General features: G+C 37.4%; 1 protein-coding gene across 1 annotated transcript in view; it reads right to left on the reverse strand.

The window, feature by feature from the left end:
• Window positions 1–10,907: 10,907 nt before the first annotated feature.
• plcb1 (phospholipase C beta 1) overlaps window positions 10,908–27,367 on the reverse strand; it is a 169,557-nt gene continuing 153,097 nt past the window's right edge. The window contains exons 25-32 of the mRNA XM_087289851.1: window positions 24,226–24,279; window positions 23,910–24,129; window positions 22,772–22,952; window positions 19,094–19,170; window positions 18,890–18,979; window positions 16,258–16,315; window positions 14,764–14,850; window positions 10,908–11,606 (exon numbers count right to left, since the gene is read on the reverse strand). Of these exons, the coding sequence (XP_087145977.1) occupies window positions 11,418–11,606; window positions 14,764–14,850; window positions 16,258–16,315; window positions 18,890–18,979; window positions 19,094–19,170; window positions 22,772–22,952; window positions 23,910–24,129; window positions 24,226–24,279 (956 nt within the window). The 3' untranslated portion in view covers window positions 10,908–11,417. The remainder of the gene's footprint in view (window positions 11,607–14,763; window positions 14,851–16,257; window positions 16,316–18,889; window positions 18,980–19,093; window positions 19,171–22,771; window positions 22,953–23,909; window positions 24,130–24,225; window positions 24,280–27,367) is intronic.

A 27,367-nucleotide genomic window follows, 5' to 3' on the forward strand; every position in this document is an offset into this window, starting at 1 on the left:
GAATGCGGCTGATGGGAAACGCAGAAATACATCAGAGCTGATGAAACAGCGACACCCAAAGGTCGAGTGAAGAATTACAGCGCACTGACTCAACTAATTATAAAGTTTATATTATATACAGTTGAAGTCAGAATTATTAGCACTCCTGTTAAATTATGATATTTTTTCCTATTTCTCTACACATTTCCAAACATAATAATTTTATTACTAATTTCTAATAACTAATTTCTTTTATCTTTGCCATAATGACAGTAGGGTGACACGATGGCCTCACAGCAAGTAGGTTGCTGGTTTGAGCCTCGGCTGGGTCAGCTGGCATTTCTCTGTGGAGTTTGCATGTTCTCCCCATGTTGGCGTGGGTTTCCTCCACAATCCAAACACATGCGCTAAGGGTGAATCAGTAGTGTATGTGTTTGAATGAGAATGTGTATGGTTGTTTCCCAGCGATGGGTTGCAGCTGGAAGGGCATCCTCTGCGTAAAAACCTATGCTGGAAAAGTTGGCGGTTCATTCCGCTGTGGCAACCCCTGATGAATAAAGGGAGCCGAAGGAAAATGAATTAATGAATATACTGGATGATGCTCAATTTGTGTACATATGTACTTCAAGCTAGATGTACCTAAAGATATATGTACCTATAAACGATTAATATTATATAATGTGTATGTGTGTTTTATATAACTACAAAAAAGATACTAAATCAGGGGCGATGCGGTGGTGCAGTAGGTAGTGCTGTCGCCTCAAGAAGGTCGCTGATTCGAGCCTCAGCTAGGTCAGTTGGCGTTTCTGTGTGGAGTTTGCATGTTCTCCCTGCCTTCGCGTGGGTTTCCTCCGAGTGCTCCGGTTTCCCCCACAGTCCAAACGCATGCGGTACAGGTGAATTGGGTAGGCTCAATTGTCCGTAGTGTATGAGTGTGTGTGTGAATGTGTGTGTGGATGTTTCCCAGAGATGGGTTGCGGCTGGAAGGGCTTTTGCTGCGTAAAAACTTGCTGGATAAGTTGGTGGTTCATTCCACTGTGGCGACCCCGGATTAATAAAGGGACTAACCCGACAAGAAAATTAATGAATGAATGAATCTCACTTAATACGACTAAAAAGCACCAACATAAACAATTAATGAATTAATTAATTGCTCAAAGCCCAAATTTCACAAGAACGATTTTATTAAAACCAATGCACAACACGAGCACAACTTACATTCAACAATACTTGTCTCCCAAAGATCTTGAAATTCGTGATACTAACAACAGAAGAGGTCAAAAAGTCTCAAATGTCAAATCGGGATCTTTTTCAGTCAACAGAAACAAAGAAATGTTGAAAACAAATAATCGTAAAGTGGCATTCAGTAGCATACGCGGTCAATAGTCTGACATGTCTATCTAGTTCTGTATAAATATCTTCAAAGTGCGCTTACGGTTTATACAAAAAAAAAAAAAGAAAGAAAAAGAGAGAGAGAGAGAGCTCTATTCATCAACACTTTACATTCCACATCTAACACATAATTAACATTCAAAGGCACAGGACTTCACTTCAAAAAAACGATCCCGAATAATCAAGTCATAATTCAAGTAATCTTACGTTGCAGAAAGATTCGGTCGAAAGGAAATGATGAAAAATTACTAAAAGTGAATGCATGGATTCAATTCAAATTTAAAGGGGACCTATTATGCACAAAGCATTTTTATAAGAGGTTTAAACACAGTTGTGTGGCAGCAGTGTGTGAATATAACCAGCTTCTAATGGTCAAAATTAGCTAATACATTTTTTTGTAATCACACTTGATAAAAACAGTCGGCAGAAAAACTTTGATAGACATTCTCCCTTTGTACGTGTCATCAGATTAAGAAAGCCCCGCCCACTAGTGACCATCTCTCCCTCATACGCATAAACAGCCCTGAGCAAGAAGCAGCCTTCCACCATTAGAGTTTTGAATCTGCCACTATGCTGACACACAGGCATTTGTAGCTCCGCCCTTTTTTGAAAAGAGCACAATCTCATTTTAATTTAAAGCGACAGGCACCAAAACTCCACAATTAGGATTACAACCCAAAAGGGTCAATTTCAGAATGTTATAAAACATTTTCTCTGTTGTATTTTGAGCTGAACACACTATAGGGACACTTATTTGATATCTTATAAAAAAAGGGAATAATAGGTCCACTTTAAACGAGCAATAATAGACAAATTAAATAAGTGATAATGTATTTTAATAGCTGTATCCTCACTTCATTCACAAATCATTCAGTCTCTTTGAAAAAAAGAATAAAATAATATACAAAATAAAATAAAATTAAATGTACAATTCAGTCAGTGCATGGATGAAAGATATCATGCAAAGTCTCGATATTTGTTTTATGATGGATTTGATGGATAAATATGAAGAGAAATCATTTTGGCACTTTTTTTAGTAGTTCAGACAGATCTGAGACCATAATTGAGAAAAAATATATATAAAACATTGCAAATATTCACTGCAAATATGACATGTGTTGTTTGTTCAAACTACTTATTTAAATTCAGCTGAAACAACACAATACATGAGGTTTTTGGGGGTGGTAACTTAATTTATTTATGTTCAATCCACTTAATTTTGTAAAAACTAATCATTTAACTTAATTCCTTCACTGAAAAAAAATATTCAGAAATGATTCCTTAGATTTAATATTTTTTTTTACGTTAAGTAGCTGTAAACTATTTATTTGGGCTGCATTAAACAAACAAATTAAACAGAATTTTATAAAAATTTAATTTGTTTGTTTAAATTCAACACAAATAAATTGTTTGCAACAGTTTTGCATTGCATTTTTTTATTGTATACACACTGTAAAAATTTATTAGTTACTATAAAGCAAGTAAATCAATTGCCTTAAAAAAAAAAAAAAAAGTTGAATATACAATAATAATGCAAGTAAACCCATTGCAATTTGAAACTGTCAACTTGACCGGATTTTTATAGTTATGCTAATTGTACTCTTTTTTTATTTTATTTTTTTATAAAAGTAAACCAATCACCTTTTTTTCTCCAATACACCTTTATTATATTTTTTTTCAGCATTTCTATATCTAGCAAAATGACATACAGCAAAATAAATCTGTTCTTCCAGACTCCAGTGTGTCTTCTAAATTCAACACAGACTATAAATGTAGATTTTAAAGACCTAATGATGCACCAAATATGCAATTTTGTAATTACAGTCATTATTTTAAAACAGAATGTCCTAAAATAGTCTGACACTTTTAAAAGGGATTACACTGTAAAAAGTAATTAGTTACTTTAAGCGAGTAAACCAAGTGCCTTAAAAGCAACAAGCTGATTTTACAAAAATAAAGTTCACCCATTACAACTTGGACCGGTTAAGTTGACTAAATGTTTTTATAATAATGCTAATTGTACTTACTTTTTTCAAGTAAACTAATCCCTTTTTACAGTTTCAGACTACTTTAGCACTTCGGTTTTCAAATAATTACTGTATTTATCACAATATTATAAATATGGAGCTTCATTAAATCTATAAAATCTACATTTATAGTCTGCATAAAATTCAGAGGACACACTGGAGTCTGGAAGAGCAGGTCATTCTGCTAGATACACGCTGTAAAAAGCGATTAGTTACTTAAAACGAGTAAACCAATTGCTTTAAAAGAAACAAGTTGACTTTACAAAGTCATAGTGCAAGTAAACCCTTTTTAACTTGGAACTGTTAAGTTGACTTAATTTTTATTATTATGTAGAGATTATTGTAGATTTTATAGACTTAATGAAGCACCAAATATGTAACATTGTAATAATTGCAGTAATTATTTGAAAACAAATGTGGTAAAATAGTCTAACACTGTAAAAAAGGATTAGTTGACTTTAAAAAAAGTAAGTACAAAAAGCATAATTATATAAATAAGTCAGCTTAACAGTTTCAAGTTACAATGTGTTTATTTTTGTTAACGTCAACTTGTTTTCTTGGTTTACTGGCTTTAAGTAAGTAATCACATCTTACAGTGCAGGAAAGCTGAAGGGAAACAAATATAATAAAGACAATTGGTTTACTTGCTTTAAGGAACTAATTACTTTTTACAGTGAAATTTGCTGTTTGTTAAACTTACTTAATTATTATGAGCTGAAACAACACAACTCTTGAGTTTTTTTGTGACAACTTGTTTTATGTTCAATCCACTTTAATTTGTAAAAACTACACTGTAAAACTAAAGTTGACTCAACTTAAAACAACCAGCTTCAGGGCATTTTTGAGTTTACTCAACTTAAATCCAAGTGCAGTAATTAGGTTGAAAGTTGAGTCAACTAAAAAAAAAACAAATGCAGCCAGTTGCCTTAAAATTTTGAGTTGAGTCAACTTTTTTTTTTTTTTACAGCGTAATATCGATTTTGAAACATGGATTGTGTGTAACCCATAATTTTAAAAATTGTACCCAGCTAACGTTCTAGCAATGCTCTCTTAACGTTATGACCTCCAGTGAAGTAAGTAGAACACCTGAAAGTTATCTGGTCATTATTAATAATGTGTTTTTGTACATTGTTCATGAAGCTGTTTTTCTCCTGAAACGTTATTTAGACGTTATCTAACGTTGATTATAGACCATTTCAATGTGGTGATGCCATTGGCCCATAAACTCCTCCTTATTGTTGTCAAACTATTTTAATAACTGTAACAAGAGGCAATTCAATCATATCTCAACAGCTGTCATAATGTTACTTATCAATATGTGAACCTCTCAGGATTCTTAATTATAATTATGGAAATTAAAAATGTAAAACAGGAAATGCATTAGGACCATTGTTATTGTTTACATCCCTTAAAATGGTCTATATGTTAAGATTTGTGATCTGGAAGGTACACAGAGACCCTTCAAAGGTAACATCTCATGTGGAAACGTAGCTAGTTTATGTTTTGTCCGTTTAGTGGCTAATAAAATGTAGGATTTTTAAAAGGAGGCATGGCACCAAACCCCACCCCTAAACCCAACCCTCATCAGGGAGTGAACAAATCGTATTATATTGTAAAAATTAGATTTTTTAGACAAATTCACGTAATATAGTATAACATGTTGAACGTTCCATCATTCTGACACATTCTAAAATGGAATGTTTACTCAAGTTCTAAACTTTTAAAGGTGCCCTTTAATGAAAATCTGGGTGTTTCAAGGCATAGTAGAATAATAAAGGATCAGTATATGGGAATGAGCATCCTGTGAGTCTCAGACACCACTGTTTCCTCGTTCAAGTGTAAATTCCATGAGTGTAAAACCCCGGTGGACAACAGGGCAATCAGAGGACAAAACAAACTATGATGAGACTCACAGGCCATGCCCACTTAATTTGCATGTATGTCTACTTTAGATCATTCATCCAGACTTGATGAGTAGCTGATCTCATCAAGAGAACGTGATTTATATACAGCTCTGAGAATATTAAATAAAGCTCTGAGATCATTAATATGCACACCTTAGGCTGTGTTTGACAAGCCAAACGTTTTCTAGTGAGACAACAGTGATCATTTTCCTTCCTTATTTTAAGTGTATATTCCACTTTCTATGTATGTGGGACTTTTATTTTGAAGAGACCCAAATTGTTTACTGTGCGTTACTGGGCAACGACAGCATAAGACATGCTTCAAACTGGCATCAGGGCACAAAATGCAGGATGTACAGATTACACATGTATTTATCTCCACTTTGAAGAGGTGTAAGGTATGTTTAGTGACATGTTTTGTTAATTATTTGGGTTTATTGTGAAATTTAATTACATATGTTTTAACAGACACATGTCAAATCAGTCAAATCGCTCAGCTCAAATGTTATGTATGCATGCAGAGGCTGATATTAATTCAAGCCTGTGCTTTTTTTGACTGTAGCTTCAATAAATCAATGTGATACATCTCTATCACTCTCTTTTGTCAAGTTTAATTATAGTTTAACTTTTATCCTCAACATATCTGCTAAGCAAAATAGGTTAACGTTACACTGATTGGGTTGATATTTGTCCATGTTCAGTGTACATCATGCTCTGTGTTTATCAGTATTGCTGTGTTCACACCAGACGCGGAACATGTGAACAAATCGCGATATTGGCGTGTAAATAGACGCTTGAACAATAAGAGTTTACTTGTTTCATTTGTGCGTCAAATTCTCTTCACAATAGACACAGATTTGCGTCATGGGTGGGGCTTCTGTCTGCCCAGTGACTCTAGCTTCTCTGCTAAATGGCTAACATGAATTTTATTGAGAGAAGAGCTGTGTTTATGTGCTTTAGGAAGGCTGAAAAACAGCGTATATTTATTCGGCGCTGTGTCTGAGTCCACTAGATCCTTACAGAGGTGCACCCATCTATGTGAGTTCGTCAACTCCTCCAGAAACTACATCTGGATCATGAAGGCTTTCAGCTGTGTTTCTGACTGAGCCAAGCCCAGTTGGATGAACTGTTGTCTGGTGTCGGCAGAAGGATTTTTCCCCGGGACACCAACAACAGGTGCTACGTCAAAATCATGCCCCTACATGTTGGCAGCTAGCTCTCTGCAACTCTCGCATTGTCGCCCACTGAAGCTAAGCAGGGTTGCACCCGGTCATTACCTGGACGGGAGACCACATGGGAAAGCTAGGTTGCTGCCGGAAGTGGTGTTATTGAGGAAAGCAGTCTGTGTGGGTCCTAATGCCCCAGTATAGTGAGGGGGACTCTATACTGCTCAGTGAGCGCCGTCTTTCGAATGAGATGTTAAACCGAGGTCCTGACTCTCTGTGATCATTAAAAATCCCAGGATGTCCTTCAGAAAAGAGTAGGGGTTTAACCCTGGCATCCTGGCCAAATATGTCCACTGGCCTCTGTCCATCATGGCCTCCTAACCCTCCCCATATCATAATTAACTTCATCGCTCTGTCTCCTCTCGACCAATCAGCTGGTGTGTGGTGTGTGGTCTGGCGCAAAATGGCTGCCGTCGCGTCATCCAGGTGGATGCTGCACACTGGTGGTGGATAAGGAGACCCCCCATTGTGTAATGCGCTTTGATTGCCCAGAAAATCGCTATATAAATGTAAGGAATTATTATTATTATTATTATTATTATTTTGTAATTGTTATTACATGAGAAAGCTCCTGATTGGTTAACCTGGTGCAAATGTCCGCTGAAATTAAAATTTTCTAAGTAAAATCGCCAATTGTGGGAAACACTCATCTCGCGCCGCTGTACTCCCGCTAGTTGCGTCATTCGTGCCACAGGATGTCTATTCACGTCTTTTCATTGACATAACACAGGGGTCACCAAACTTGCTCCTGGAAGGCTGTTGTCCTGCAGATTTTAGCTCTAACCCTAATCAAACACACCTGAACAAGCTAATCAAGTAATCAAGGTCTTACTAGGTGTACTTGAACACCCAGGCAGGTGTGTTGAGGCAAGTTGGAGCTAAACCCTGCAGGGACAAAGGCTCTCCAGGACCGAGATTGGTGACCCCTGACTTAACAAGTAAATCACTCGCATTGCTTCATCTGCATCTGGTGTGAACGCAGCATAAGAGTGACATGTCAGAGCGGAGCTCATTAATATTCATGACACGATCCATATATGGTCAATCACGGACCTTCTGATTTCTAGGGGTATTTTATACCCCTAATAATAGGGCTCCTAATAAGAGCTAATAATAGTAATACATGAGCTTATAAAACCGTTTCTGGAAATTTTTTTATCTTACCAAAGCCATAAACCTACTTTGTAGATATCAGAGAACAATTTAACTTATTAAACCAATGCAGTATATGGCACCTTTAAAACATTCCATTTTGAACAATCGAAGAACAATGTTTTCAGAACTCAGCAGGAACCAAATGTTCTTAGAACTTGGTATAAAAACAATGCCAAACTTCATTACAGTTCTTGCTTGGTGTCAATAAACGTAATAATTCATACTAACCCAATTGCGATAGAATAAAAAAGTACAAATTGTCAGTTAAATGAAAACCTAGCTAACAGTAGCGAGTAGAAACAAAAGCTGTTAAAAGTGCTTAATGGGATCACTGACTATTGAAGTATGGCATGAAGTAGAAAAGAATGAACAATTCAAATTTCACTCGGCATAAAAATAATAAACATATCCGACATCCGAAAGAGAATCAATAAAAATGGAAATATTACATGCTTTCTGACTTATGTAGAAAGATTGCATAATGATGATAATACCTCAGGACATCCAAAGTGCATATCCATTTTTTTCATCTTTTTTTATACTTACGTATTTTTTGCCTTTATATGAATTACTAATTTATTTATGACTGAGGTGAATCTCAGAAAATGTCAAATATCAGATAGACAGGAAAAATTGTGTTTAGCATTAAACAAAACTAATTTCAGATCAATAAAGATTTTTTACACCCCCTCTCAAATAATAATAATGCAAAATAACATAAAATTAATTGAAAATAAAAAAAATTAAATATAAATTAAAGTAAAGTAATACAATACAACATAACTTGATTTAATTAAATTACAAATAAAATAAAACAATTTTAATTAAAATTAAAGATTTAATTTAATTAGTTCAATCTAATTAAACTTAATCAAATGAAACTGAATTTAAAATAAAGTTTAATCTAATTTAATTTAATTGAAAATAAAATACAACAAAATGTATTATAAAATAAAAATAAAATTAAATAAAAATTAATTAAATTAATTTTCCCAGAGATGGGTTGCGGCTGGAAGGGCATCCGCTGCGTAAAAAACTTGCTGGATAAGTTGGCGGTTCATTCCGCTGTGGCGACCCCAAATTAATAAAGGGACAAAGCCAACAAGAAAATAAATGAATGAATTAAATTTAATTAAAAAACCAAATAAAATTACATTTAAAAATTAAATAAAAAATACAAATTTAAATAAACTTTAAAATAAAATTACATACAATTAAAGTAAATTAAATTAAAAATAAAATAAATTATGATTGGCTAAAACTAAATGACAACAGTTATCATCATTATGATCATCTATCATTTATCAGTCTATGAAATTTGATGTTTTCATGAGATCCACTCAGTTTTTTAAGGTGACCTATTGATGCTAACTGGAAAATTCTGCCCTTACCACAAACTTTAGTAACAGAAGAAAGTATTAAAACCTCCTTAACAGAAACGGGAGGAATCAAAATGGTCCCTTTAATACAGCAAATAAAACACTGAATGCGACTGTACGACCTAAAGCAATCTGGTATGGGTTGAAAATAAATAAAGCCTATAAGTTCTATAACATCTTCACCAATTGATAATAGTTCATTACGGCACAACACGAGCTATATTGCTGACATTTACAAATGTAGAAGCAGAAGCGGTAAGCATGCATCCCTGAAAGTGCTCCAGGTCACGGATGAAACACCAAACCCAACCAGAAATAAACCAAACCAACCCGCAGCAGCAAGAAGACTCAAAATCAGCATCAGCATCTGTTTCAGTGCAAATAAACTCTCCTGTCTGCAAGAATCTCACAAAACACGTCCTGTGGATCATATTTCACCTCACAAAGCACATGTTATTCTTAGGCTTCAAAAATAAATACAGAAACTGTATATTTAGTCAAAGAAATTACATACTTTCACATTTTAAATACATTTTATATTAATAATTAACCTATGAACTGGCATTTTAAATTTTAAAATAATATTTTTAAAGATCAAACCATACATAAATATATCATATAAATAAATATAAATAAAACAAATAATAAATGTTGAAAAGTCTGTGAAAAAATATTACTAATGCTTAATAATAATATAAACTGTTTATTGACAAAAAATGGAGAAGTGAAAAAGAAAAAGTGCAAAATTAAAATAATAATATTAGTTTTTTTTTAATAATCTTTTATAGTCTATGGTTCAAACTCGCCTCAGAATGCAAAATGCAAGATTTACAAATTACATATTTATAAATAAGATAAAATAAAATAATTTTCTAAAAATAAATGACAACATCTCCCATCATTATGATGATCGATCATTTATCTGTCAATGAAATTTGATGTTTTCTGATGTTAAGGTGACCTATTGATGCTAACTGTAAAATTCTGCCCTTACCACAAACTTTAGTAACAAAAGAAAGTATTAAAACCTCCTAAACAGAAACAGGAGGAACCAAAATGGCCCCTTAAATAAAAAAAAATACTAATATTTAGCTCATAAAATAACATATTTCATTTGAAAAAATGTGTTTCAAAATAATTCAAAAAGTCTCAAAAAGGGCTCAATATATATATATATATATATATATATATATATATATATATATATATATATATATATATATATATATATATATATATATATATATATATAAAATAAATAAAAAAATAAGTAAATAAAATAATTGTAATATAAATAGAAATAAAACAAATAAAAGAAACATTAGTGGTCTTCAGGAAAATAAAAAATAAAATTAATATCAATTAATCTTTAAGTTATTAATAATAAAATATAGCCCAGATAGCAAAAAACGCTATTAAACATTATTAAAGTAAATTAAACTTCATTAAAGAAAGAAAAGCTAATTAAAAAAGCCATATAGTGTTTTCAGAGATGCTCTTCAGCAGACCTCGGTTGTAACGAGTGCTTATTTGAGTTACTGTTCTTTATCAGCTGGAACCAGTCTGGCCATTCTCCTCTGACAAGGCATTTGTGCCCACAGAACTGCCGCTCACTGGATATTTTCTCTTTTTCAGACCATTCTCTGTAAACCCTAGAAATGGGTGTGCGTGAAAATCCCAGTAGATCAGCAGTTTCTGAAATACTCAGACCAGACCATCTGGCACCAACAACCATGCCATGTTCAAAGTCACTTAAATCCCCTTTCTTCCCCATTCTGATGTTCGCTTTGAACTGCAGCAGATCCTCTTGACCATGTCTACATGCCCAAATGCATTGGGTTGCTGCCATGTGATTGGCTGATTAGAAATTTGCATTAATGAGCAGTTAGTTAGGTGTACCTTATTAAGTGGCCTGGATTATTATAAACAAAACGCAAAACTCCTAATAAATTTCCTGAATCCTGTAGGATTTTTTGTGATGAACGTATATTTGAGGTGAAATATGACCCAGATTTGTTTATTTTTTTACATTTTTTGGTCAGTGACAGCTGATTTCGATCAGGACGTGTGTTTGTGAGCTTCTCCCATTAAAAGTGCACTGAGTAATATTTGACCACAGTGTCCTAAAACACAGCCAATCAGCAGAAAGTGGGCGTGTCTAGTAATGATAGAACATATCAAAAGGGGGCGTGGCCTGTTGGGGTATGGGCGTGTTTGATTAGCTGCTCTTAAACATCTGCATGGTTTGTTAATATTGTCTCAGTGCACCTTTACAGAAAACTGATGGTTCTACAGTGAAGATCTGCTTTCTCCTTCCTGGTCATCAACAGAGGAGCAGAAATCTTCATCTGTCTCTCAGTCTTTCTTCTCCTCCTCGGTGTCGTCCTCTGACTGTGTGAGTTTCTCCAGTGTGGAGGACGAGGGAAGCATCTCCGCATCTCCATCCTCAGTCTTTCTCTTAGTGCTTTCCTGCACAAACTCCTGGATCTCCAACGGAAGCCGCCGGAATTTATCCTGGTATTCCTGATCCAGGTCATTCTGGAGCTGCAGACATTCAAGAAGAAGATATTCAAGAGGAAACAGAAACTGACCATTATATGCACAATAATAAACAGTACAACTGACCCAAAATTGTCCATTAGTGCACATTAACAGAAAATCACCCAAATCTGATCCTTATTAAACATTAAATATTAAACTGACCCAAAACTGACCATTAACATAAGACTGACCCAAAAACTGACTGTCATTTCACATTAACTTAAACTGAACCAAAACTAACCATTATTGCACATTAACAGAAAACTGACCCAAATTGCACATTAACATAAAACTGACCCAAAACTGACCACTTGAGCATAATAACATAAAACTGACCCAAAACTGACCACTAGTTCAAGTTAACTGATAAAAACTGATCTAAAACAGACCATTTGTGCTCATTAAAAAAAATTGACCCAAAACTTAGCATTAACATAAAACTGACCATCCATTAACATAAACTGACCGCTAGTTCATATTAACATAAAACTAACCCAAGACTGACCATTAGTGCACATTATCATAAAACTGACCCAAGTAGAAAATTAACATAAAACTGACCCAAAACTGACCATTAGTGCAAATTAAAATATAACTGACTCAAAACAGACTATTAGTAAACATTAACATAAACCTGACCAAAAAGTGACCGTTAGTGCATATTAACATAAAACTGACCCAAAGCTGATGATTAGTTCACATCAACATAAATGACCCAAAACTAACAATTGACATAAAGGTGACCCAAAACTGACCATCAGAGCACATTAACCTAAAACTGACTATTAGTAAACATTAACATAACACTAATCCAAAACTGACCATCAGAGCACATTACCCTAAAACTGATCCAAAACTGACCATCAGAGCACATTAACCTAAAACTGATCCAAAACTGACCATCAGAGCACATTAACCTAAAACTGATCCAAAACTGACCATCAGAGCACATTAACCTAAAACTGATCAAAAACTGACCATCAGAGCACATTAACCTAAAACTGATCCAAAACTGACCATCAGAGCACATTAACCTAAAACTGATCCAAAACTGACTATCAGAGCATGTTAACATAAAACTGACTATAAGCAAACATTAACATAACACTGACCCAAAACTGACCATCAGAGCACATTACCCTAAAACTGACTATTAGTAAACATTAACATAACACTGACCCAAAACTGACCATCAGAGCACATTACCCTAAAACTGACTATTAGTAAACATTAACATAACACTGACCCAAAACTTACCATCAGAGCACATTACCCTAAAACTGACTATTAGTAAACATTAACATAACACTGACCCAAAACTGACCAGAGCACCTTAACATAAAACTGACCCAAAGCTGACAATTAGTTCACATTAACATAGCACTGACCCAAAACTGACCAATAAAGCATATTGACATAAAACTTACCCAAAACTATACATTAACATAAAGCTGAACCAAAACTACACATAAACAGAAATCTGAACCAAAACTGACCATCAGAGCATGTTAACATAAAACTATTGGTAAACATTAGAGAAAAATGACCCAAAATTGCACATTAACAAAAAACTAACCCAAAACTGCCAAATAAAGCATATTAATAAAAAATTGACCCAAAACTGCACATTAAAATAAACCTATCCTAAAGCTGATTATTAGTGAATATGAACTGACCCAAAGCTGACCATCAGAGCACATTGACATAAAACTGGTGGAAAATCCTTTGACTAACATTATTAACAGACTATTATTTGCTCTATGAAAAATGAAAAATAAATATATGCATAAGATATGTATAACAATATATATATATATATATATATATATATATATATATATATATATATATATATATATATATATATATATAATTTATGAATATATTAAAATAAATTTGGTGCCCTTGACTAAAGTGATTAAAAACTATGAAATGGCCTGTAAAAGTGCATCAGGCATCATATCTGTCATGCTGATCAGGGTGAATGAGAATTTAAGCACAGAAGAGACTGGATGTGCTGCGATGTGACTCTATTGACTAACACAGATCAATATTGACTAATGCAGCTGCAGATCACAGACAAACACATCCAATAAACGCACACCATCAAGGGCAAAAAGCACACTTTCCGTTATTTAAAAGGGTCTGGATTTACAGATGTAAAGTTTAAAGTAATTAAATTCTTTGACATAAAACAATGTGAAGAACAGACGCAGAAGATCAGGGGATGCGTTTACGATATATATTTACTGTACTGATCATCACTCTCAGACTGTAATGTTTCAGTGAACAGGGATTTAACAATAATAATGATAATTAATAATTAATTAATTCATTCATTCATTCATTTTCTTTTTGGCTTAGTCCCTTTATTAATCCGGGGTCGCCACAGCGGAATGAACCGCCAACTTATCCAGCATATGTTTTACGCAGCGGATGACCTTCCAGCTGCAACCCATCTCTGGGAAACATCCATACATACTCATACACTACAGACAATTTAGCCTAACCAATTCACCTGTAACACATGTGTTTGGACTGCTGGGTAACCAGAGCACCTGGAGGAAACCCACGCCAACGCAGAGAGAACATGCAAACTTCATACAGAAATGCCAGCTGACCCAAGCCTCGAACCAGCGACCTTCTTGCTGTGAGGTGACAGCACTACCTACTGCGCCACAGCGTCACCCATTATTATTAATAATAATAATAATAGAAAAAATATATATATTTATAATTATAAATATGGCCACTTGGTGGCGCAGTAGATAGTGCTGTCGCCTCACAGCAAGAAGGTCGCTGGTTTGAGTGTTTGGTGTGGAGTTTGCTTGTTCTCCCTGTGTTTGTGAGGGTTTCCTCCAGGTGCTCCGGTTTGCCCCACCGTCCAAAGACATGTGGTACAGGTGAATTGGGTAGGCTAAAATTGTCTGTAGTGTATGTGTGTAATGAGTGTGTGTGGATGTTTCCCAGGGATGGGTTGCAGCTGGAAGGGCATCCGCTGCGTAAAAACATGCTGGATAAGTAGTCGGTTCATTACGCTGTGGCCAACCCCGGATTAATAAAGTAACTAAGCTGAAAAGTCAATGAATGAATGAATAATTATAAGTATATTATAATAAATGTTTTGTCCTGTGTAATATTGTGCACAGTGAGCTCTTACCTTGGGTTTCTCGTCTAATATCTGCTGTAGAATGTTCTTATGAGTTTCCAGCAGCTTCTCGTGTCTTTTAGTTTGAGCGTCTTCGAGCTGGAGAGAAAGAAAGACAGAACTTATTAGGGTTTACTGTATGGCATGTTTTCTTACGTGAAATCCAAAGCTATTAATCATGTTTTATTTAGATGAACTTGATTTGCTAAAACTGTCAAAACTTGACTTAACCAGTTAAACTCTGCCGATCCGGTACCGAGTCTGTGCTGTCATCGACTTTCGCTTTAAGATTTAAAGGGCTAGCATTGCACCAGACCCCTTAAGTGGTTTCGTTTAAAAGTGTAGAATCTAGATTTTATGCACATATGCATCACTTTGTTTTTTATCCTACTGTACAAAAGTTATTTACACTTAAATACACAGTATTTTGGATACTCCAGCTGGGTATTTTACATTTGTTTATTTTCATATGGTTCATATATAAAACATGTACAAGTTATAGCTCAAATGAAAGCTCTTGCCGGTGCTCATACGGTTCTAGCATTCTTTTTAATGAATTATATTCACATATTAAACAGTTGCCGAATGAATCGTGGTGTTTCCATGGCGCAGAAGTGAAAACAATACATTTATGATCAATAAGCAGCCCCAGATAGCACAGACAGCTGTCATCTCTTACCTTATGCTGTGTGCTTCAGGGCCATTTCTCCTCTGTCTTTGAGGTGATGTGCATAAGTAATCCTTTTATATGACTGACGTGGTCCAAACACAGTGAATTATGTTTGATCAAACAAAAGAATAGTGAAATATGAAAACAATGATCGCTCACTGTGGCTTGTACAGCACCTCTCATCAGTTGGAATACAATAACTTTTGCATAGATTATGGTAGAGACATTTTTATTATTTTCCTATGATTACAGACATGTGCAGGAACCACCAAAATTAATAACAGCACACTAGACCACACAGAACATAAAAGGTACACCTTCAACTTTGAGTTTATAAAAAAATACGAAAAACTTTTTCAGGTGTTTACTATAACACAGACAAGTTTAGTGTTTTATGGAAATTCAAAGGGTTTTCTTTACAATGATACCACCTCTGCATATGGATTTGGGAAGCTTTTAAATTTGGGTAGGCAAATTCCCAAAATATCAGCAGAGTTTAACTGGTTAAAGAAAAAAAAAGTCAGTGGTTACAGGATTTATATATATATATATATATATATATATATATATATATATATATATATATATATATATATATATATATATATATATATATATATATATATATTTTTTTTTTTTAACCTGTAACCACTGACTTCTATAGTAGGAAAAACAAATATTGTGAAAGTCAGTGGTTACATGTTTTCAGCTTTCTTTAAAATATCTTCTGTTGTGTTTAACAGATAAAAGAAATGCAAACAGGATTGAAGAAAGTGAGAAAATGTACAGGTTTGAGTGAACTAGTATGTCAGTGATGATGATGAGTGTGTTTTTACCCTCTTGATGTGCTGGACCACCTCATTTACATACGACCTGTTGATCTCCAGCTTCTCTCTGAAACACACACAGAGTTCACAGTGTTTTATTGCCCTCTAGAGGACACTTTGAGCAGAGTCATTAAACCCTCTCCATCACCGTCCTTTAATGACTCCCAGAACAATCATGAACATAATCTGAAAATAATCCTTATTGTCTCTTCAAAGACATTCATGGTCATTCTGTAGTAAATGAGCATCAGGAAGCTCACTGATTTACAGCCTCCCTGCTCATTTAATGATTCCATTCAGAGAATCACTTTAATTAAACCTGCAAATATATGAATGAAAAAATAATCATTAATTTAATTAGTTATTTTTTTAAAGAATTTAAATGCAGAAAACTTCGTAATATAATTATTTATATTTAATATTAATATTTAGATTCTGCAATAATTCTTAGAAATTCATCTCTATTTATATAAATACATTTTCAATATTCCACATTTTGAATATGAAATAAATAACTTTTAGTTACATGTTTTATAATTTTACTGCATTTGTGTATTTTTTAACAGCATATTAATTTCATAAATTTAAATTTAAATAATTTTTTCTATTTATTTCAATCATATTTTATATAAAGATGTATAAAATAAAATAATTGAAATTTTTTAATTAGAATATAAATATATTTAAATTTCAATTAGTTAAAAAATTTACTTTTTTATATTCTCCTCAAGAAAATGTGTGTGTGTGTGTGTTCCTTAAGCCTCCTTTCCACTGCACACGACAAACGACCAGCGACAGACTGGAAGTTATTCATTTCTAATGGAGAGCAGTCCGGGAGCTGCGAGTTCCGATCATCTCCGTATGCGGAAAATTCAGATCTGAATTGAGCTGCGGATCTGTTGAAATATTTGAAATCTGTTGAAATATAACTCCTGCGACTAGACCGTATGCGACCTGCCGACCGGATATGATGTTATCCAGACTTGTACAAGCATGTCCGTGTGTGCGAGATGAGAAATAGGAGTTTATTTGGTTATTTTTTGAATTATAAAAAGTCTACATTAAAAAAAAAAAAAAAACTTTCTGTTCTTAAATGTAAGTAAGAAAGTAATAAAAATATATATTTTAATCTTGTCTCTATATTCCCTCCAATATTTGTAGCGGTCTATGAGTTTCTAGTATTCATTCCTTCATTAAACCATGTAAATGCACAGAGACTAAAAGCTCTTGCTTTTGCACTCCTTTACTTCGGACACTGAGAATCAGCTTCTCTCCCATGGTGCACTACAACACTGAAAATACTGTGCGACTGCCACAAGGGGGCGTATTCCGACAGTCGTGTCCAAATGTTGTGTGCAGTGGAAAGGCGGCTTTACGCTGAGGGGACCAAACGTCCCCACAAGTGTAACAATACCAGTAAATTTTGACCTTGTAGTGATGTTTTCTGGTGTGTGTAGGTGTGAGTGTATATGTGTGTATGCATGTGTGTATGTGTATATATATGTTTGTGCATATGTGTATGTTTGTGTGTGTATGTTTATATGTGTGTGTATAATGCTTATTTATTTATGTGTGTGTGTATTTCTTAAGCCTGGTTTATACTTCTGGTCGAATGATCAGCGTGACCCACGACGCATGCCCTGCACGTTGCTGTGCAATTATGGCCCATTCACACGGGGCCTCAGCGTCAACACTTCCCATTCACTTTAAATGGGTGGCGTCAGGTGTTGCCAAACTGCATTGTGGATTCGTCAGCGCCGCTTCATTGGCGTTGCTTGCTGCAGAGGTGGCAGCCGACGGAAGCGTCAGCCAATCAGATCACTGCATGCAAATACACCAGCTCAGACAGTAGCCGATTGCTGACTAATTTCATTGGCTGATGCTGCAATGACGATCGCGTCAGCCACAACTTCAGACATGCCCTCTGTCAAGCATTGACGCTGAAGCCCCGTGTGACTCGGGGGTTATACTTCTGCACGCTGTTGATGTTGCTCTGCAACAACACTTCAGAAATGCTAGCTGACAGTAGGTGTTTGTGTTCCTCTATGTCGAGTTTCTTCGTTGGTGTTTTGTTTTTTCTGAACGCTACCTTAATATACAAGTGGCTCAAACTCGTTCATTTTGAGGCAGAAACCGGCAGACGTGCAACCACTTTAATCATCAGACATAATCATCTAGAGCTCCTTCACAGGACTCCATCCTCGCTCCACCGTCAGAGCTACCAAGCCGACCAATCACAGAGCTTGCGGCATTGCAACGTGTAGTTGCGTGTCAGAGTTGCTGACGGCCACGGCGAGGGCTATGTGACCATGCGTAGATTGCGCCAGAGCATATGCTTGCACTTGAGGCAGAAATAATTTATTAGCCTTTAGGCTGAGGGGATCAAATAAGTCCCCACAAGTAAAACAAAACCAGTACTTTTTACCTTGTAGTGAACTTGTGAGTATGCATGTGTGAGTATGTGTATATGTATATGTATATTTATTTTGGTAAATTGCTAAACTGTCAATTTGGACCTTGTGGGGAATTTGTGTGTGTGTGTGTGTGTGTGTGTGTGTTTATATGTACATGTGTACTGTATGTCTATACATATGTATGCAAGTGTGCGTATATTTATTTATGTGTGTGTATATGCTCGTACTCCTCTGTCAGGTGTTTCTCTTTTGACTTGGCTTCGCTGATCTTCTCTTGCCTCTTCTTGTCCATCTTCTTCTTTAGCTCCTTCTTCTCTCTGTGAGTACAGACGAGTGTGAGTTATCAGTTATTGAATAAGTGTGTGTTGTAGGTGTAATCTAGTCTGTGTGCTTGTGTGTGTGTGTGTGTGTTATATTTCTGATAGACTGACTTCTCGCAGAGCTCCTTGATCTTCTTCATCTGACCACTCTGACTCTCCTCCGCGATGCACGTCAGCTTCTCGATCACCTGCACAATTCCACAAACACACACCATTTTTCTTCAGTCATCAAACAAGTCATTTTGATGGGCTCGCAACATTTCAAAATCCCTTGCTCTCTTTAGGTTTCCTTAGGGTGCTCCTGTTTCCCCCACAGTCCAAACACATGTGCTATGGGTGAATTGAATAAACTAAATTGGCCAGAGAGTGTGTGTGTGTGTGTGTGTGTGTGTGTGTGTGTGTGTGTTAGAATGATTATGGATGTTTCCCAATACTGGGTTGCAGCTGGAAGGGCATCCACTGTGTAAAAAATATCCCGGAATAGTTGGTGGTTCATTCCGCTGTAGAGACCGTTGAATTAGTGACTAAGGCGAAGGAAAATGAATGAATTAATTAATGTTATTTATTGCTTATGTGTTTTAATATACAATTTTAAATGGGTGGTCCACTGTGTATTGTCAGGGTTTGCTTGTGTTTATAAGATGCAAAGCAATGTGTGCTCATGCTTCACTTGTAGAAAATCAGGTTATTTTTTCATATATCTTTAATAATATACAGCTACTCCGCTAACATAAAAATCATATTTCCTATTTCCTCTGAAAAGCCTGTCCTCAAGAGGTTCTGATTGGTCAGCTAACAAAATGTGCTGGGATTCAAGGATTAGCTTCACGTAACGCCCCTACAAGCACGCTTTTGTGCTGTGCAAACAGTCCAGACAGAGCATCTGTTGGCAGAATTAGCTGCCTGAATCAGAAAGAAAAAAAGAGCACACTAGGCACACCGCCTGGAGTCAAGGGAACAAATTGAAGAGGGTTGGGGAGTCGCTGAAGAAAGTGAAGAGGGTTGGGGAGTCGCTGAAGAAAGTGAAGAGGGTTGGAGATTTGTGAAAGAAAGTGTAGAGGGTTGGGTAGTCGCAAAAGAAAATGAAGAGGGTTGGGGTGTTGCGGAAGAAAGTGAAGGGGGTTGGTGAGTCAAAGAAGAAAGTGAAGAGGGTTGGGGAGTTGTTGAAGAATGTGAAGAAGGTTGGGGAGTTGCAGAAGAAAGTGAAGAGGGTTGGGGAGTCGCAGAAGATAGTGAAGAGGGTTGGGGAGTTGCGAAAGAGAGTGAAGAGGGTTGGGGAGTTGCAGAAGAAAGTGTAGAGGGTTGGGGAGTTGTGGAAGAAAGTGAAGAGGGTTGGAGAGTTGTGGAAGAAAGTGAAGAGGGTTGGGGACTTGCAGAAGAAAGGGAACAAGGTTGGGGAGTTGCGGAAGAAAGTGAAGAGGGTTGGGGAGTTGCAGAAGAAAGTGAAGAGTGTTGGGGTGTTGCAGAAGAAAGTGTAGAGGGTTGGGGAGTTGTGGAAGAAAGTGAAGAGGGTTGGGGAGTTGTGGAAGAAAGTAAAGAGGGTTGGGGACTTGTAGAAGAAAGGGAACAAGGTTGGGGAGTTGCGGAAGAAAGTGAAGAGGGTTGGGGAGTTGCAGAAGAAAGTGAAGAGGGTTGGGGAGTTGCAGAAGAAAGTGAAGAGGGTTGGGGAGTTGCAGAAGAAAGTGTAGAGGGTTGGGGAGTTGCGGAAGAAAGTGAAGAGGGTTGGGGAGTTGCAGAAGAAAGTGTAGAGGGTTGGGGAGTTGCGGAAGAAAGTGAAGAGGTTTAGGGAGTTGCGGAAGAAAGTGAAGAGGGTTGGGGAGTTGCGGAAGAAAGTAAAGAGGGTTGGGGAGTTGCGGAAGAAAGTGAAGAGGTTCTGGGAGTTGCGGAAGAAAGAAAAGAGGGTTGGGGAGTTGCGGAAGAAAGTGAAGAGGTTTGGGGAGTTGTGGAAGAAAATAAAGAGTGTTGGGGAGTTGCGGAAGAAAGTAAAGAAGGTTGGGGAGTAGCGGAAGAAAGTGAAGAGGTTTAGGGAGTTGCGTAAGAAAGTAAAGAGGGTTGGGGAGTTGTGGAAGAAAGTGAAGAAGGTTGGGGAGTTGTAGAAGAAAGTGATGAGGGTTGGGGAGCTGCAGAAGAAAGTGCAGGGGGTTGGGGAGTTGCGGAAGAAAGTGAAGAGGGTTGGGGAGTTGCGGAAGAAAGTGAAGAGAGTTGGGGAGACTTGAAAAAACTGAAGAGGGTTGGGGAGTTGCGGAAGAAAGTAAAGAAGGTTGGGGAGTAGCGGAAGAAGGTAAAGAGGTTTGGGGAGTTGCGAAAGAAAGTAAAGAGGGTTGGGGAGTTGCGGAAGAAAGTGAAGAAGGTTGGGGAGTTGTAGAAGAAAGTGAAGAGGGTTGGGGAGTTGCAGAAGAAAGTGCAGGGGGTTGGGGAGCTGCAGAAGAAAGTGCAGGGGGTTGGGGAGTTGCGGAAGAAAGTGAAGAGAGTTGGGGAGTCTTGAAAAAACTGAAGAGGTTTGGGGAGTTGCGAAAGAAAGTAAAGAGGGTTGGGGAGTTGCGAAAGAAAGTAAAGAGGGTTGGGGAGTTGCGGAAGAAAGTGAAGAAGGTTGGGGAGTTGTAGAAGAAAGTGAAAAGGGTTGGGGAGTTGTAGAAGAAAGTGATGAGGGTTGGGGAGCTGCAGAAGAAAGTGAAAAGGGTTGGGGAGTTGCAGAAGAAAGTGATGAGGGTTGGGGAGCTGCAGAAGAAAGTGCAGAGGGTTGGGGAGTTGCGGAAGAAAGTGAAGAGGGTTGGGGAGTCTTGAAAAACTGAAGAGGGTTGGGGAGTTGCGGAAGAAAGTGAAAGTGAACAGTGGATGGGGGAGGAAGGGCAGTTGAGGAGGGTTATCTGTAAAATGAGGTGGTGGACCAGATTTCAGAGGTGTTCAAGCACAAAGTAAGCCTGGTGTAGAATGCACAAAAAGCAGCCGCATAGAAAGACATGCACAGAGAGACACTGCACACGCTGCTGAGGACTAGGGGTGTTTACAGCGGTTTGACTGATAAATATAAATTTGTAGCTAAATTGTTAGCGGTGCCAAACAGCATTTCCTGTTGTTTACATCCTTGTTTACATCCTCGCTAAAACATTCTGCTAGAAACTGTGCATGTAATAGATCCATTTTAACAAATAAAAACACTTACAGGTTGTGGCTCACAGTCCATAGCTTCATCGGTTGGAGGAGTTTTAGCCAAATCCAGCACTGAACTGAGAGAGACTCTGAAAGTTCTCCTTTGTTAAATGCTAGAGCTATATCTTTATTATAATTCCCTGCAACATAATTAAAATTAAACTGTGATTTCTTCTCTCTTTGTGTTGTGTCCTTTGGAAGCCCAAATTCAGAAACAGAAGAAGCTCAGTGGAAACAGCAGCATTTGGACACCATTTTAGCTTTTGCTGCTATAATATTACAGCACCTCTGGCCCCTTTGCTGCACAGGGTGTGTGCGCGAGGTGAACTTACATGACCAGAAGCCCTTGTGATCTCACTAGGCCAGATGTTTTTTTTTTTTAGTCCCCAAACTTCGTTTGCTGGAGGCTTCGCTAAGCTAACTCTGTAAAAGCCAGGGTCTCCTCATTGAGCTCTGAGCATCTTACATTCAGAGATGTTGTTTATGTTCACACAGCTACATTACACCTCAACTAAAGTTTTAAATATGATATCGCAGTGGACAACCTTTTTAAATGTGTGTGTGTGTGTGTGTGTGTGTGTGTGTGTGTGTGTGTGTGTGTAAGAGTGTTTGATTCAGTATTCTGTGTGTGTGTGAGACCTGTTTGATGTGCTCTTTCTTGAGGTATTTCTCGCTGTAGTACTGCTCCTGTCGCAGGTTGAGGAGCTGCTGTTGCTGCTGCTCCTTCAGCTCCGCCAGCTTCTGTGCGCTGTCCTGATCCAGATGAAGAAGCTCCTGCTCGAAGAACGACGGCCCGTGCTCAGGACTGGAGGACAGACACCTGCAGACACACGCGCACACAAACACACACATGCATGTACACAAACGCACACAAAAACAAACACACACACACATGCATATCCACACATATACACATGCACATACACACATTCATGTACACACACACACACACACATACAAACACACGCACGGACATGCACAGTCACACAAACAAGCATGCACAAATACATACAAACGCACAATCATACACACACACACACACACACACACACAAATGCAAACAGACACACGTACACAAAAACACAAGCATGCACACACACACGCGCACACACATATATGCATATACACACATACACAAATGCAGGCAAGCACACACATACACACACATTCGCACATAAACACATGCACACATATACACATGAACACACATACACATGCACAAACAAACAAACACACAAAAACACATGCACACACACAAACAAACATATGCATATAAAAACACACACGCAACCACATGCATGCACACACACACACACACATTCACATAAACACAAACACACACACATATACACAAACACACGCACAAACACATGCACACACATACACATGCACAAACAAACATTTGCATATACAGACACACACATACACACATGCATATACACACAAAAATACACATATTCATGCGCACACACACACACACAAACACACACACGCACATAAACACACACATGCATGCAAACACACACACATACACAAGCACACAGACACACATACAAACATAAACACAAACACAAGCACACACCGATACACATGCACAAACACACAAACAAATGCATATACAGACAAACACACACACACACACACACACACACACACACACACACACACACACACACACACACACACACACACACACACACACACACACACACACAGGCTCAGCTCTGGATCTCTTCCAGCTGTAGAACTGTATAGAGGATCACTGGACTCGACCTACCTCTTCTTACCGTCTCGTTTGGCAGATTTCTGCAGGACGGAGCGCTTGCGCAGATACTCGTGCTGGATCTCGTTGTATTTGGCCGTGTGCTCCTTGATCATCTCTGTGGTTTTCTTGTGGTGTTTCTTCACCAGGTCCTTCATCTCTTTATAGTGCCGTCGCTGTTCGCGCACAAATCCCTTCTGCTGTTTGAGCTCCTCCACACTCTGAGCCTCCATCTCTGAGAAACAAACAATACAATGACCTTTACATCCACAAACAAGCTAAATCATCTGTCAATGGGCTCAGCAAAAGATGAACACAACTGGTTACTAACCGGTGAGGACGCTGTGGATCAGATCTTCAGTCTTTGCTGCCGGTTTTGTCGAGCCTGAAATAAGATTTCAACCAATAATATGAATTGTTTGTCCATAATGTAGTCTTGTGTGCAAATGCAGTGACTATAAGGGGAACTGCAGTCTATAAGCAATGGATAATGTACATCCAGACAGTTATTCTCTCAGAATAAAGCCAGACATGATTATCAGTGAAGTATTTTATTCAGCAAAAACAACTGGCTGGATGAACATTATCCAGCATTTATTGATTTCAGTATATTCACCAATGACCAAGACAAATTGTAATACCTGTATTTGCTCTCTTGAATCGATTGTGAGCAGATGGCACTCTAGGCAAATCTTTAACAGTAGATGGCACTCTAGGCTAATTTTTATCAGCAGATGGCACTCTAGGCTAATTTTTAACAGCAGATGTTACTCTAGGCTAATCTTTAACAGCAGATGGCACTCTAGGCTAATATTTAACAGCAAATGTTACTCTAGGCAAATCTTTAACAGCAGATGGCACTCTAGGCTAATCTTTAACAGCAGATGGCACTCTAGGCTAATATTTAACAGCATATAGCACTCTAGGCTAATATTTAACAGCAAATATTACTCTAGGCAAATCTTTAACAGCAGATGGTACTCTAAGCTAATATTTAACAGCAAATGTTACTCTAGGCAAATCTTTAACAGCAGATGGCACTCTAGGCTAATATTTAACAGCAAATGTTACTCTAGGCAAATCTTTATCAGCAGATGGCACTCTAGGCTAATATTTAACAGCAAATGTTACTCTAGGCAAATCTTTAACAGCAGATGGCACTCTAGGCTAATATTTAACAGCAAATGTTACTCTAGGCAAATCTTTAACAGCAGATGGCACTCTAGGCTAATCTTTACAGCAAATGTTACTCTAGGCAAATCTTTATCAGCAGATGGCACTCTAGGCTAATATTTAACAGCAAATGTTACTCTAGGCAAATCTTTATCAGCAGATGGCACTCTAGGCTAATATTTAACAGCAAATGTTACTCTAGGCAAATCTTTAACAGCAGATGGCACTCTAGGCTAATATTTAACAGCAAATGTTACTCTAGGCAAATCTTTATCAGCAGATGGCACTCTAGGCTAATCTTTACAGCAGATGTTACTCTAGGCAAATCTTTATCAGCAGATGGCACTCTAGGCTAATATTTAACAGCAAATGTTACTCTAGGCAAATCTTTAACAGCAGATGGCACTCTAGGCTAATCTTTACAGCAGATGTTACTCTAGGCAAATCTTTATCAGCAGATGGCACTCTAGGCTAATATTTAACAGCAAATGTTACTCTAGGCAAATCTTTAACAGCAGATGGCACTCTAGGCTAATCTTTACAGCAGATGTTACTCTAGGCAAATCTTTAACAGCAGATGGCACTCTAGGCTAATCTTTACAGCAAATGTTACTCTAGGCAAATCTTTATCAGCAGATGGCACTCTAGGCTAATATTTAACAGCAAATGTTACTCTAGGCAAATCTTTATCAGCAGATGGCACTCTAGGCTAATATTTAACAGCAAATGTTACTCTAGGCAAATCTTTAACAGCAGATAGCACTAGGCACTGTCTCCTGCCAAAAACTAACCTAGAGCACCATCTACTGTTAAAAACTAACCTAGAGCATTGTCTGCTGTTAAAAATTAGCTTATCTGGTATTAAAAACTAGCCTAGAGTGCCATCTGCTGTTAAAAACTAGCTTAGAGTGCCATCTGCTGTTAAAAACTAGCCTATCTGCTGTTAAAAACAAGCCTATCTACTGTTAAAACTAGCCTATTTGCTGTTAAAACTAGCCTAGAGTGCCATCTGCTGTTAAAACTAGCTAATCTGGTGTTATAACTAGCCTAGAGTGCCATCTGCTATTAAAAACTAGCTAATCTGGTGTTAACTAGCCTAGAGTGCCATCTGCTGTTAAAAACTAGCCTAGAGTGCCATCTGCTGTTAAAAACTAGCTTATCTGCTGTTAAAAACTAGCCTATCTGCTGTTAAAACTAGCCTAGAGTGCCATCTGCTGTTAAAAACTAGCTTATCTGCTGTTAAAAACTAGCTAATCTGGTGTTAAAACTAGCATAGAGTGCCATCTGCTGTTAAAAACTAGCCTATCTGCTGTTAAAACTAGCCTAGAGTGTCATCCGCTGTTAAAAACTAGCCATCTGTGGTTAAAAAACTAGCTAATTTGGTGTTAAAACTAGTGTCATCGGCTGTTAATAACTAGCTAATCTATGGTTAAAACTAGCCTAGAGTGTCATCTCCTTTTAAAAACTAGCCTATCTGCTGTCAAAAACTAGCCTAGAGTGTCATCCGCTGTTAAAAACTAGCCTAGAACACCATCTGCATTAAAAACTAGCCTATCTGCTATTAAAAAGCTTATCTGCTGTTTAAAACTAGTCTACCCTGCTGAAAAATCCAGCTTAAACCAGCCAAGGCTGGTTGGCTGGTTTTAGCTGTTCGACCAGGCTGGTTTTAGAGGGGTTTTGGCCATTTCCAGGCTGGTTTCCAGCCATTTCCAGCCTGGTCTTAGCTGGTCAGGCTGGGAAATGACCAGCTAAAACCAGCTTGACCAGCCTAGCCAGGCTGGGAGCCCAGCCAAAACCAGCTATGTCCAGCTTAAACCCCTCTAAAACCAGCCTGGTCAACCAGCTAAAACCAGCCAACAAGCCTAGGCTGGTTTAAGCTGGATTTTTCAACAGGGTAGAGCACCATCTGCTGTTAAAAACTAGACTAGAGCACCATCTGCTGTTAAAAATTAGCCTAGAGCACCATCTGCTGTTTAAAACTAACCTATAGTGCCATCTGCTTATTAAAACTAGCCCAACTGCTGTTTAAAACTAGCCTAGAACACCATCTGCATTAAAAACTAGCTTATCTGCTATTAAAAAGCTTCTCTGCTGTTTAAAACTAGTCTAGAGCACCATCTGCTGTTAAAAATTAGCCTAGAGCACCATCTGCTGTAAAAACTAACCTATAGTGCCATCTGCTTATTAAAACTAGCCCAACTGCTGTTTAAAACTAGCCTAGAACACAATCTGATGTTAACAACTAGCCTATCTGCTATTAAAACTAGCCTATCTGCAGTTTAAACTAGTCTAAAGTACCA

The sequence above is a fragment of the Danio rerio genome, chromosome 17 (genome assembly GCF_052040795.2).
Source record: "Danio rerio strain M-AB ecotype USA chromosome 17, GRCz13ab, whole genome shotgun sequence".
Lineage (NCBI taxonomy): Eukaryota > Metazoa > Chordata > Actinopteri > Cypriniformes > Danionidae > Danio > Danio rerio.